This window comes from Scyliorhinus canicula, chromosome 3 (genome assembly GCF_902713615.1).
Source record: "Scyliorhinus canicula chromosome 3, sScyCan1.1, whole genome shotgun sequence".
NCBI lineage: Eukaryota > Metazoa > Chordata > Chondrichthyes > Carcharhiniformes > Scyliorhinidae > Scyliorhinus > Scyliorhinus canicula.
Window position 1 is genome coordinate 159,824,461 of NC_052148.1, and position 13,356 is coordinate 159,837,816.

The following is a 13,356-nucleotide window of genomic DNA, read 5'->3' on the forward strand; positions in this document are numbered from 1 at the left end:
TCCCAGGCTAGTACAAAAGCAAAATACTGCAGGTGCTGGAAATCTTAAGTAAAAACAGCAAATGTTGACAATACTTAGCATGTTTGGCAGCATCAGTAGAAAGGGAAACAGAGCTAATGTTTCAGATCGATGACCCTTCATCAGAACTCTTCAGACCCTGATTGAGCCATCAGGAACCCACAAGTGCTGATGGTGGAGCCCAGAGGAAGATTTTGGAGAACTGGGGGCCCTGTGTAATTCAGAATGGCTGATATGCTCCCAAATTGGAAGTTCAATAGGTTGTTGACCAGCACCTGGAAAATAGTAGCCATCCGAAGCCCCACCATCAGTGGCTGTCAATGTAGACCAACATTTCCAATACTCAAAATAAAAAATGGCCACAGCTGTCAGACCATCATTGTGGAGGGAAAGTCCCTTAACTGGATGTCTCGAGGCTGCACCTTTGGCCCTCCTGTCAGTTGTGGCCTCTGGGAGGTCGCGGGGTGGGCAGTTATGTAAAATGAAGCATGGGAGGCCACTGCTGTTCATCGACTGCAGCTTTGACCTCAGCAGGGAACCTGCATGACATCTGCAAATTCCAGACAACTTTTGATCATTGCCCTCAATGAGCAATTTAGTTGGTTTCATTGGATATCCCTTGTTGGCATTACCCACCCTCCTCTCATTTCATCCTCCTCCAAAATAGCCCAGAGGCAAGAAAGGTCATTGTAACAGATGAACAGTCCAGTTGGTACTGATAGACAGTTGACATTTTCGGCTCCAGATCGCCACAGAAAGTCAGTACAGGGAATCAACAATTTCCTTGGATCTATTGGTAGGCCAAAGTTTAAACCATAGAATTATGTACAGAACTAAAGACAATCTTACAAAAAAGAAGCAAGTATTTAGCCTGAATCTTACCAACATTGAAAATATTGAGAAGGTGGGGCAGATTAAATTTAATCCTGAAAAGTGTGAGGTGATACACTTTGGAAGGAGAAATTTGACAAGGAAGTATTCAATGAATGGCATGACACCCCTGGATGGCAGAGGTCCGCGTGGAGGGTGCGGAGGCGGTCAATCTGCGCGCTGGCGCAGGTACCGCGGGGCAGGGTATCAGGAGGCTCATTGAGCTTCCCAGGATGATACAAAATATCGTAGTTGTACGTGGACAACTCGATCCGCCACCGCAAGATCTTGTCGTTCTTGATCTTGCCCCTCTGTGCATTATCAAACATAAAGGCCACTGACCGTTGGTCTGTGAGGAGGGTGAACCTCCTGCCGGCCAGATAGTACCTCCAGTATCGCACAGCTTCGACTATGGCCTGTGCCTCCTTTTCCACCGAGGGATAGCGGAGTCCGGAGGCGTGGAGTGTCCGGGAGAAGAAGGCCACGGGTCTGCCGCTTGGTTCAGGGTGGCCGCCAGAGCTACATCGGACGTGTCGCTCTCAACCTGGAATGGGAGGGACTCGTCGATAGCACACATCGTGGCCTTTGCGATATCCGCTTTGATGCGGCTAAAGGCCTGGCGGGCTTCCATCGACAGTGGAAAAGTGTTGGATTGAATGAGGGGGCGGGCTTTGTCGGCGTAGTTCGGGACCCACTGGCCGTAATAAGAAAAGAAGCCCAGGCAGCGTTTGAGGGATTTGAGGGAGTTGGGGAGAGGGAGTTCCATCAGGGGGCGCATGCGTTCGGGGTCGGGACCTATCACTCCGTTACGCACTACGTAGCCGAGGATGGCTAGATGGTCGGTGCTAAACACGCACTTATCCTTATTGTATGTGAGGTTAAGGAGTTTTGCGGTACGGAGGAATTTTTGGAGGTTGATGTCGTGGTCCTGCTGGTCGTGGCCGCAAATGGTGACGTTATCAAGATACGGGAAGGTCGCCCGTAAACCATATTGGTCAACCATTCGGTCCATCTCCCGTTGGAAGACCGAGACCCCATTTGTGACACCGAATGGAACCCTTAGAAAGTGGTAGAGGCGCCCATCTGCCTCGAACGCGGTGTACTTGCGGTCACTCGCGCGGATGGGTAGCTGGTGGTAGGCGGACTTAAGGTCTACCGTGGAGAAGACTTTGTACTTCGCGATCCTGTTAACCAGGTCGGAAATACAAGGGAGAGGGTATGCGTCCAGCTGCGTAAACCTGTTGATGGTCTGACTGTAATCAATGACCATCCGGTGTTTCTCCCCAGTCCTAACCACCAGCACTTGGGCTCGCCAGGGACTGTTGCTGGCCTCAATGACTCCTTCCTTCAGCAGCCTCTGGATCTCAGACTTGATGAAAGTCCGTACCTGGGCACTGTAGCGTCTGCTCCGAGTGGCGACGGGTTTGCAATCCGGGGTGAGGTTCGCAAACAAGGAAGGGGGGGTCTACTTTGAGGGACGCGAGGCTGCAGACAGTAAGGGGGGGGGTATAGGGTCGCCGAATTTAAAAGTCAAGCTCTGCAGGTTGCACTGGAAATCCAGTCCTAAGAGTGCCGGTGCGCAGAGACAGGGAAGGACGAGGAGTTTGTAATTTTTAAAAACCCTCCCCTGAACCGTGAGGTCCGCTATGCAGCACCCGGTGGACGGAGTGCGAACCTGAGGCTAGAGCTATCTTATGCTTGACCTGGTGAATGGGGAGCGCGCAGCATCTTACCGTATCGGGGTGGACAAAACTCTGTGCTCCCGGAGTCTAGTAGGCAGCTCGTTTCGTGTCCATTGAGAAAGATCTCTGTTGTCGCTGTGGAGAGCATGCGGGGTCGCGACTGGTCGAGAGTCACTGCAGAGAGTCGTGGCAGGAGGTCTGGGTCGTCTTTGCTTGCGTAGTAGTCACTGGTGGGGTCCTCTGTGCTGGCCCAAAATGGCGGCGCCCGTTGGCCGCATGTGGAATCGGGGCCCCAAGATGGCGGCGCCCAGGACCCGCACGTGGAGTCGGGGCCCCAAAATGGCAGCGCCCATGGCTCACACGTGGAGTCGGGGCCCCAAGATGGCAGCGCCCGTGGGTCACTCGTGGTGGCTAGAGGCACGGCAGAGAGTTCCGTGGGTCTCTCATGGTGGCCGAGAGCGGGGGCAGAGACCTCTGTGTGCCATGCGGGGCCCTGGGGGAGCGGGGGGGGGGGGGAATCTTTGACTGGCAGGCCACTGAATAATGACCTTTCTTACCGCAGCTCTTACATACTGCGGAGCGGGCCGGACATCGCGGGTGGGGGTGCTTGGCCAGGCCACAGAAATAACAGCGGGGCCTCGTGAGCTTATCGGGGCATCCCGCAGTGCATGCCTGGGTGAGGGGTCGGAGTCGGCGGGGGACAGGGGGGTTGCGGCCACGTTGCCCTAGGGGTTGCTGCGCGGCCGGGAGCATATGCGCGGGCGTTTCGGTCGGCAACCTCCAGAGAGGATGCGAGGGTCCATGCCTCATCGAGACTTAAAGTGTCCTTTTCTAGTAGCCGCTGGCGTATTGAAGAAGGTTGCATGCCTGCAACGAAGGCATCCCGAATTAACAGTTCAGTATGTTCTGCCGCAGTAACTTGCGGGCAGGCGCAATTTCTCCCCAGGACAACGAGGACCCGATGAAATTCATCAAGGGACTCATCGGGGAACTGTTGCCTTGTTGCCAGGAGGTGCCGTGCGTTGACTTGGTTAATAGGCCTGAGGAAGTGTCCTTTCAGAAGACCATGGCCGCGTCATAGTCTTGTTCGTCCTCAATCATCAAGTAGACGGCGGTGCCCACGCACGAGTGGAGGGTGTGGAGTTTCTGCTCCTTGGTGGGTTGGCTGTCTGTGGAGGTGAGGTAGCTGTTGAAACACGCCAGCCAATGTTTAAAGGTTGCTGACGCGTTTGTAGCATGCGGGCTGACGCGGAGGCAGTCTGGTTTGATCCGAAGCTCCATTTCAAAATTCTAGTTCATTAAATTGATGTACCATCAATTGGACTCAAGTCGTGATGAAGTTCCAAATATCAGGCTTTAATGAACTAGTTGTGTGCCCGGCAGTCGACTTACAGAGAAAGGCCGACTGCCGCATTGTACATGTTCTTACACCCCGCCTCGTAGGAGGGGCTTCCGGCCTCTCGGCCAACAGTCACATGACTTGTCTCAGCCAATTGGCAGAGAGACATGACCTGCCTGAGCCAATGGGCAGCGAGTCCTCTGCACCAATGGCAGCACTACTCTGAGGTACCGTAAACCTCCTAGTCAGACCACCACACATATGCCTGAGTCCAAAATTCATTAATTATTATGGTCGAGTGTCTTTCTTGTTTGGTTGGTGAGGCGGTGATGTTGATGGTGACATGTCCTTGTGAACGCCATCAATGTCCCTGTGCTTAAGGAACCAAGAAGTGGTCAAATCACTTTGTTGTCTGATGTGGACTCTTTCTTTCTTTCGATTCCTGTGGTAGCGATGTATGCAATCTGTGTCATCCTGCCATGGTATGTCATTGTACTGAGCTGAGCAGTAAGTGTCCCTCATTTGCAGAATTGTACCATGTTGTACCAGTCGTAGTTCCAGTGGCGTTGTGTTTGTCGTGCTTGTTGTTGACGTTGTTGCCTTTAGTACGCTTCTTGTTATTGTCTTTGATGTTGTTGTGTTGGTTGGTTTTGTTGTTCTGTTTGCTGCGCCGAAGGACAACACTGTGGATAATATGAGTCCATCGCACAGTTACTCATGTCAACGTCCTTTGTGGCATCTTCTGTGTCCTTGAGCGTGCCGTCACTGAGTTTGCGGTGCTCCCTGTCTGGAGTCATGTCTGGCTTACTTGAATCAGCTTTGGCTTGTGCTTTCTCCCCGTCCGGAGTCTGGTCTGTTTCACCTGAGTCGGTTTTGGCTTGTCGATGCTCTCCATCTGGAGCCATTGCAGATTCACTTGAATCTTCTGAAGTTTCGTGATGCTCCATGTCCGGAGCCAAAACATTCAGGAATGCATTTGCTTGTGGAGAGGCTCGAGCGGATGAGGATTGAAGTAACGTGGTGTCACCGGAGTCACCAGTAGTCTCACTGTGATTGTCGAGTGCCTCTGTACACACTGGCTGAGGTCTGTCGCATTGCACATCTTGTATGGGAAGTGGGATGCCGTCGTTACGTGTCGCACATACAGTGGGTAAAGCCTCAGTGTCTTCTTGTCTTGCACTTGAGCGTGGTAGACTGTCATAGTCTGGTTGCTGTTCAGTTGAGCGTGGTAGACTGACATAGTCTGCTTGCTGTTCACTTGAGCGTGGTAGACTGACATAGTCTTTCTGTTGTTCATGCAAGGACTGCCTTGCGTTGCTTCTATCATAGCTTTCTGTGTGGAGGTTGGGCCCCTTTGTGGTGCATAGACCACTCTCTGTGAGCTTGTACCGCTCTCTGTCTCTTGGTGTCAGGCCGCAGCATAATCCTGCATTCACGAGTCGGGATGTCATATATGCTGGGCTGAGGATCCTCAAATCCAAAGAACACATCCGCGTCTGTGTCGGATTCTTCACTGTAGAACACATCTCATTGCAGTTCGGATTTGGTACTGGCATCACCATCTCCAATAATGAAATCATTGTCTGAGTCGTAGTCTTCTAGGACCATATCATTACGTTTTGTGTCAGAGCTGTCATTGGGCTCACGATGTCCAAACAAGAATTCAAGGTCTAAGTCATAGTCTTCAAGGTCTGTATTATCCCTTTGGGCGGTGCTAACTGCTTGTTGCAGGGTTCTGCAGAGGTTACTTTCAGCTACTGGTCGAATTTCAGGCATTGTGCTGTTGTTCCAGGTGAAAGAATCAGGCTTTATGGCGTTAAAACTTTTTTTCCGTGTTTTGGGACATTTCCCCTTTAAGTGGGCATGGTCTGGGGCCTCTGACGTCACGAAGCATGTGACGTAGGTTGAAGGAAGCGATTGCACATGCGCAGATCGCTGTTCCTTTACTTGGGGCCTTTTTCTCAACTGCGGATGTGCGGCTCCTTTTCCAAGATGGCCACCAATCAAAATTGCCATTTCTTTCAATGGAAATCCTACCTTCGCCTCGTGGTGAGTGCTGGTGCCTCTTTTACTGTTTTTTCTTGCATGTTCCTCGCAGAATTCTTGGAATTTGTCCAGGACTGCCTGGAAGTTGCCCTCGTTTTGCCCCTTTGAGTATATGAAGGTCTGGAAGATTTCAGCTGCTTCTGGATCCGCGATGGTAAGTAGAAGCTTTATTTTCTCTGTATCTGCCATGCCATCTATGTCGGACGCTACCAGGTAGATCTCGAATCTTTGCCTGAACGCACGCCAGTTTTCACTGAGATTGCTGTGGTACCTGAGCTGCTGTGTAACCAGAATCTCAAACATTATCTTGCCTGGGTGGCATTGCTGGCAGTCAGTCTGCTGAGTTGTAACTCTATGGATTTAAACAGTTCACTCCTGGGTACCATGTTTTGTTATGCTCTTGACGTAGCATAAGCTGCTTCCTTGATGTGCGCTCTGACAAAGGAAGGTTCAGACTTGGAGATAGCTTTAATACATTTATTAAATTGTTAATGATTCTCCTACTTGGATTCGACTCTCCTGTTAATCCTGCTATAGCTACTCAGACTGACGAACCAGTCTGCTACAATCCAGGTGGTGGGTGTGATGTGTTTCAAATCAACCCTGTGTACTCACTAAGTGTCTCCACTGGAAAGAGAAAGATCATGTGTGCTGCATCCTTATATATGGGTTGGTGTAATGCCCTCCTGTGGTAGTGTCACCTGTGTGTGTGTCTTGAATGGCCATTGGTCGTGTCCTGTCTTACTGGCCTATTAGTTGAATGTCTGTGTGTCATGTCTCTGATGCTCCCTCTAGTGTCCAGCCAGTCTACGTATACCTACATCAACCCCCTGTGTATTCATAGTGATGCACATCACTACAGGAGGTAGTTAGAATTCGTCTGCATTCATGGCCCAATTAGGGACAGAAGGCAGTTTCCAGAGGAGAGGATTTGACACAGTGTGATCCATTGCTAGGGTGGCCAGCAGCCGTCATTGTCTTGCCAATGAAAAAGTTGCCTAGGCTGCAGGAACTCAAGGTAATTTCCATCTTTTTAAATAACTTTATTTTCTCCCAATTAAGGAGCAATTTAGCGTGGCCAATCCACCAACTCTGCATATCTTTGAGTTGTTGGGGCGAGACACACACAGACATGGGCAAGACTGTGCCAACTCCACATGGACAGTGACCTGGGGCTGGGATCGAATCCGAGTCCTCGGCGATGTTAGGCAGCAGTGCTAACCACTTTTTGCCGCCCATGTAATTTCCATCTTTTACAGGTGGGTGAATGGCACTGCATCTGCCCGAGCTCTCCGTGGCCACAGTTTCCAGGAGATCTCAGTAAGTATCTGTCCAGGGAGCACATCAGCCTTTCTTTTCTTTACAGGTCCACAGTCAAAATTCTTCAATTCATTTGCAGCTCCAACTTTCCACATTGTACCTGCTTCTTTCAGGTTGCTGGGGTGCAGACAGAGCAGGAGCCTGAGTGACGCTGGAACAATCGTCTTATGTTGTAAATATGCCTCTCAATTAATCCCTTTTGTCTTCCTTCCATTGAGAAATGGGTATGTGGACATCGTACCCAGCCTATAGTCTGGAAAAATGTGAGGTGGAAGCAATGTGGGTTGTCGGCATGATGCCTTTTTTTTCAAAATGATAAGCACATCCCCCTCCATGCTGCCTTTGGTCTGAACTTTCCTGGTCGGAGGCTCCATACCACATTGTTAGGGTTGCAGGCAGGTATGGCCACAAGAGCAGCCCAAACCATTCCTCCAGAGAGGTTCCCCTCCTATCTGAGGAGCCAAACAACCTCGCCCTTCATAACTTTTTATTTGGATCCATGTTTCAAAAATCCTCTCTAGCAGTCCTCCCAATCCCCACCTGGTCTGAGGAGTGTCCACCTCCCCATGTGTGGCTGCAAAGAGTCGAGAACCATATGATTGAGCCAGCAGCATTAGGTGCCCACCTGCAATTCTTAATAGGATGGTGAAGGCAGGACCTGCCACTTAAGGAGTTATCTCCCAGTGACTGTGGCAAGGGCGGGCATAGGACAACCCATTTGGCCTTGATGTCAGGATTCTGAAGCCTGGGGAAAACACATTCCGAAAAGTTGCAAATATTGATAGTCAGCAAGGTGAAATCAAAGGGTCTCCTTCACCCAAACAATCTTTTTGTGTTAAATTACCTGAATGGGAGTTCCAGTTCTTCATTCCAGTTAGGGTTTGGACCTTCTGCAGTAGCGGTTTGACGAATTGTACGTTGGAATGAAACCTCCACAAAAGGACGCACTGAGGTCTTTGATGATAAAAAAATGTTACCATTGTTAGATTGCTAATCCTTGACATGATCTTTCTCAGTTTTTGCACATAGCTCATTTTTCATACAAATGAAAAACTACGATTCCAAACAGGAGAAACAGAAGATAGCATCACTTCAAGATATTTCAACTTGTCATTAACTTATGGAGTTAAATGATGGATTCCTTCAATGGCGGGATTGATATACGAGGAAAATTTGAATTGGTTAGGATTGTATTCACTGGAGTTCAGAAGAACGAAGGGGGATCTCAGAAACCTACAAAATTCTAACATGTCTAGATGGGGTAGATGCAGGAAGGATGTTCCTCACGGTGGGTGTGTCCAGAACCAGCGGTCACAGTCTGAAGCTATGGGATGAACATTTAGGACAGAGATGAGGAGATATTACTTTGCCCAGAGAGTGGTGAGCCTGTGGAATGCATTACCACAGGGAGTAGTTGAGGCCAAAACATTGTTTTAAAGAAGGATGCAATATTCCACTTAGGGTGAAGGGGATCAAAGTATGTGGGCGGAAAGTGGGATTAGGCTAGTGAGTTGGATGATCAGCTATGATCATAATGAATGGTGGAGTAGGCTTGAAGGGCAAATGGTCTCCTCCTGCTTCTATTTTCTATGTTTCTATGTCTATTTTTCTATGACATCAGCCAGATTATAAAACATCAGTGTTTATGTGACACAGCTCTTTGAATACAAGTAGCAGCAGAAACCAAATTAACCTGGCATGTCAAGCAGATGCTTTCAATCATAGATAACAAATTGCATTTATATAGTGCATTTAATGTTCTAAAACAAATGCCAAACCACTTCAGTGGAGCACTATTAAACAAAACCGGCACTGAGCTTTTTAAAAATGTATTGTTTTGTGACATGTGGGGATCGCTGGTTAACTCAGTATTTATTGCCTCCCCCAAATGCCCTAGGGAAGGTGGTAACGAGCCACCTTCTTCAACTACTGTTGCTGTAGGTACACCCATAATACTGTTAGGGAGGGAGATATTAGGAGTGATGACTAAAAACTTGGCCAAAGAGGCAGGTTTCAAGGAAGGCGACTTCCAGATCACGGCGGGCGGAGCAAGTCGGGTGACTTGCAATTGCCCCAGCATCCGGCGCGGAGCCCAATTTGGGGCTCTCCTGGGATTCAAACGGCCCGCCCCGATCCGGGCTGAGTGCAACGCGCTCGTTGAATCGCGCCCAGAGTTTGAGAGGCTTAGGGAGGGAATTCGAGAGGTTAGGGTCTAAGCAGTTGAACACACGACCAACAATACTGTAGCAGCTAATATTTGAACTAAAAGGCTAGCATTGGAGGGTGAAAGATATTTCAAAGATTTGTTGGTCTGGAGAAGGGTAGAGCGATAGGGAGGAATTTGAAAACATGGTTGTAAATTTTATAACTGTGGTTCCAAAAACATTCCAGCTGGCTCAGGTTAGAAACAGAAAGCAGAGAAGGGAAGGGATTATAGGCTAGCTCTTGTAAGAGATTATACAAAAACTTGATAAGGGCCCAAAGCAGCTCTGAGGCTGTTTTGATGTTGAGGACCTTGCTGTTTCACTGGAGTGGCTTCAACATACTGGCATGCTTCCTTCTGGCACTCGTTTTAACAGCAAGCTAGCAATGCGGGAGGTCCGATTTGAGTATAATCATGACAATTAAAAAGATTGGTAGTTGTACCAACGTACGTGTCAAAGGCAATGCTGAATCTATTATTTTACCTCAGAATCTAGCAAATTACAAACAAAAAACTCCATTAAACATCTCCCTTAAATCCAAGTCTTCAAACGTTACCAGCTGTGGCTGTACATAGACAACTGTTCTCAAAGTGGGAAAACCCACAGGGCCACATGTTTTGCCTGCAGTTATTAGCAATTATCAATCGGGCTTAACACTGTGGAATTGTCTTCTGACATTATGGCAGAGGGATGCCAGGGATATAACAGCTAAGGATAAGTTAACCTGATGATGTTCCCCTTGAGAAACCCTTGCAGCAATGCCCTAATGCTTTGATGAATCGACCCCAGCAATCACAACCACCCGTTTATGCATCAGGCAAGCTGTTAGCCACTGTAGAATCTGGAGCAGGATTCTCCGCCGGTGGGATTCTCCATTTTGGCAGCGCCCAGGGGGTTTCCCGACGGCGTGGGGCTGCCCCACAATGGGAAACCCCGTTGACCGGCCGGTGTAATGGAGAATCCCGCCGGCGGGTCAGGGCAGAAATGTGGTGCGGCGGGGCGGAGAATCCAGTCCCTGGTCTTTGTCCGTTAACTCAGTTTTGGTACAGCTCCTTGAAGACATGCTTAATTGAATGCTATTTTTATGTTGCGGGCAGGTACCCACCCTATTCTTTGGCATTCAGTTAGATAGATAGAACAGTAGAACAGTACAGCACAGAACAGGCCCTTCGGCCCTCGATGTTGTGCCGAGCAATGATCACCCTACTCAAACCCATGTAGCCACCCTATACCCGTAACCCAACAACCCCCCCCCCCCCCTTAACCTTACTTCCTAGGATACTACGGGCAATTTATCATGGCCAATCCACCTAACCCGCACATCTTTGGACTGTGGGAGGAAACCGGAGCACCCGGAGGAAACCCACGCACACACGGGGAGGACGTGCAGACTCCGCACAGACAGTGACCCAGCCGGGAACCGAACCTGGGACCCTGGAGCTGTGAAGCATTTATGCTAACCACCATGCTACCGTGCTGCCCTTGCATCTATCCTGAATTACAGAGGTTTGGAGCAGAACGTCTCATTTTTCATTCATTCATAGGATGTGGGTGTGGGCATGCTAGCTATGCCAGCATTTATTGCCTTCCCTAATTTCCAGATTTTGGCCCAGTGACAGTGAAGGAGTAGTAATATATTTCCAACTCAGGATGTTGTGCAGCTTTAAGGGGAACTTGCAGGGCTGGTGTTCCCATGCATTTGCTACCTTGTCTTCCGAGGTAGCAGAGTTTGGTGGTTTGGGAGTTGCTGCCAAACGAATCTTGGTGATTTCCTGCAGTGCATCTTGTAGCTGGTACACACGGCTGCCATTCTGCATCTGAGATGAAGGGAGTGAATGTATACTATGGTGGATGGGGTGCCAATCAAGTGGGCTACTTTGTTCTGGACAGTATTAAGCTTCTCGAGTGTTGTTGGAGGTGCACTCATTCAGGCAAATGGACATTATTCCATCCCGCCCCTGACTTGCGCCTTGCGGATAGGGTACAGGCTTTGGAGAGTCAGGAAATGAGTTACTTGCTGCAAAATTCTCAGCCTCTGATCTGCTCTTGTAGCAACAATATTTATATGGCTAATCCAGTTCCGTTTCTGGTCAATGGTTACCCCTGGGATGACTCGGAAAGCATCTAAACTAGGCACTGGTAAGCAGGTGTCAATTGATGACACTTTACTGATGGTTCGGAGGAGGCCGATGGGAAGGTCATTTGCCTGATTAGATTTATCCTTCTTTTTCATGGATTGGATATATCTGCAAAATCTTTCACCTCGTCAGGTAGTTCCAGGTGTTTTACTGCATTAGAGCAATTTGGTTAGGAGAGCAGCTGGTTCTGGTACACAGTTAATTATTGCACTCACTTCACTGTTCAAATACACTCTGACTGCCATGTTTAATGAATTGAATTGGATGGACACTGGCATTTATTTTTATTCTTTCATGAAATGTGGGTGTCGCCGGCAAGTTCAGCATTAGTTGCCCATCCCCATTTGCCCTTGAGAAGGTGATGGTAAATTCCTTCTTAAACTGCTGCAGACCATGTGGATTCAAGGTGCTGTTAAGCAGGGAATTCCAAAGTATTAATCTATAAATGGTAGAAACTTCATCAAATTAAATATTGCAAAAACCAAAGCCATTACCATCACTGTGAACTCTATTCCCTTGCCAACAATTCCATCTCCTTCCCAGACCACAGCCAGAGGCTGAAACAGACTGTTTGAAAATTCGGCATCCTATCTGACCTTGAACTAAGCCACTAATTCAAAATCCTCTCCATCACCAAGAACACCAACGTCCACCACCATAATATTGTCCACCTCTGCCTCAGACTACCTATTGCCAAAATCCTCTTTATGCTTTTCTGCCTCCAGACCAGATTATTCCAATGCTCTCCTGGCTGGTCTTCCATCTATCACCCTCTATAAGCATCAGCTCATCCAAATCCCTGATGTTTGCACACTCACTTGCACCTCAAGTTCGGCCATTCATATCCTGGTTCACACCAAGAACCGTTCACCCATCATCCCTATGCTGGCTGACTTACATTAACTCCGGCTTCAGAAACATCTCAAATTTCAAGTTCTTACTCATCCATGCATTCAAATTTATCCATGGCCTTGCTGCACCCGTCTCTGCAACCTCCTCCAGTGAATTGCGATCTTATGTGCATTCCTGATTTCCTCCACCTCTCCACTGATGCTGGTGCCTTGAGCTTTATAAGCCCTGCATTTTGGAATTCCATCACTAAACCTCTCTGCCTCCCTATAAGTTGCTCCTTAAAACCCTAAAGCCTTCAGTGTTATGCCTTTAAGCATTCGCTCCCTCCACCACTGAGGCACGGTGGCAGCCGTGGATACCATCTACAAGATCCACTACAACAACTCACCATGGCTCCTTCGACAGCACCTTCAGATACACGGGAACATCACCACCTGCAAACTCCCCCCCAAGCCACAAACCATCCTGATTTGGAACTGTTTCATCATCCCTTCACTGTCGCTGAGTCAATCACCATCCCTTCACTGTCGCTGGGTCAATCACCATCCCTTCACTGTCGCTGGGTCAATCACCATCCCTTCACTGTCGCTGGGTCAATCACCATCCCTTCACTGTCGCTGGGTCAATGACCTTCACTGTCGCTGGGTCAATCACCATCGCTTCACTGTCACTGGGTCAATCACCATCCCTTCACTGTCGCTGGGTCAATCACCATCCCTTCACTGTCACTGGGTCAATCACCATCCCTTCACTGTCACTGGGTCAATCACCATCCCTTCACTGTCGCTGGGTCAATCACCATCCCTTCACTGTCGCTGGGTCAATGACCTTCACTGTCGCTGGGTCAATCACCATCCCTTCACTGTCGCTGGGTCAATCACCATCCC

General features: G+C 48.9%; 1 protein-coding gene across 6 annotated transcripts in view; it reads right to left on the minus strand.

Moving 5' to 3' along the window:
* cc2d2a (coiled-coil and C2 domain containing 2A) overlaps nucleotides 1–13,356 on the minus strand; it is a 233,414-nt gene that overhangs the window by 38,807 nt on the left and 181,251 nt on the right. For all 6 annotated transcript variants that reach the window (XM_038791604.1, XM_038791608.1, XM_038791605.1 and 3 more), the window contains one exon: nucleotides 8,120–8,229. In XM_038791604.1, the coding sequence (XP_038647532.1) occupies nucleotides 8,120–8,229 (110 nt within the window). The remainder of the gene's footprint in view (nucleotides 1–8,119; nucleotides 8,230–13,356) is intronic.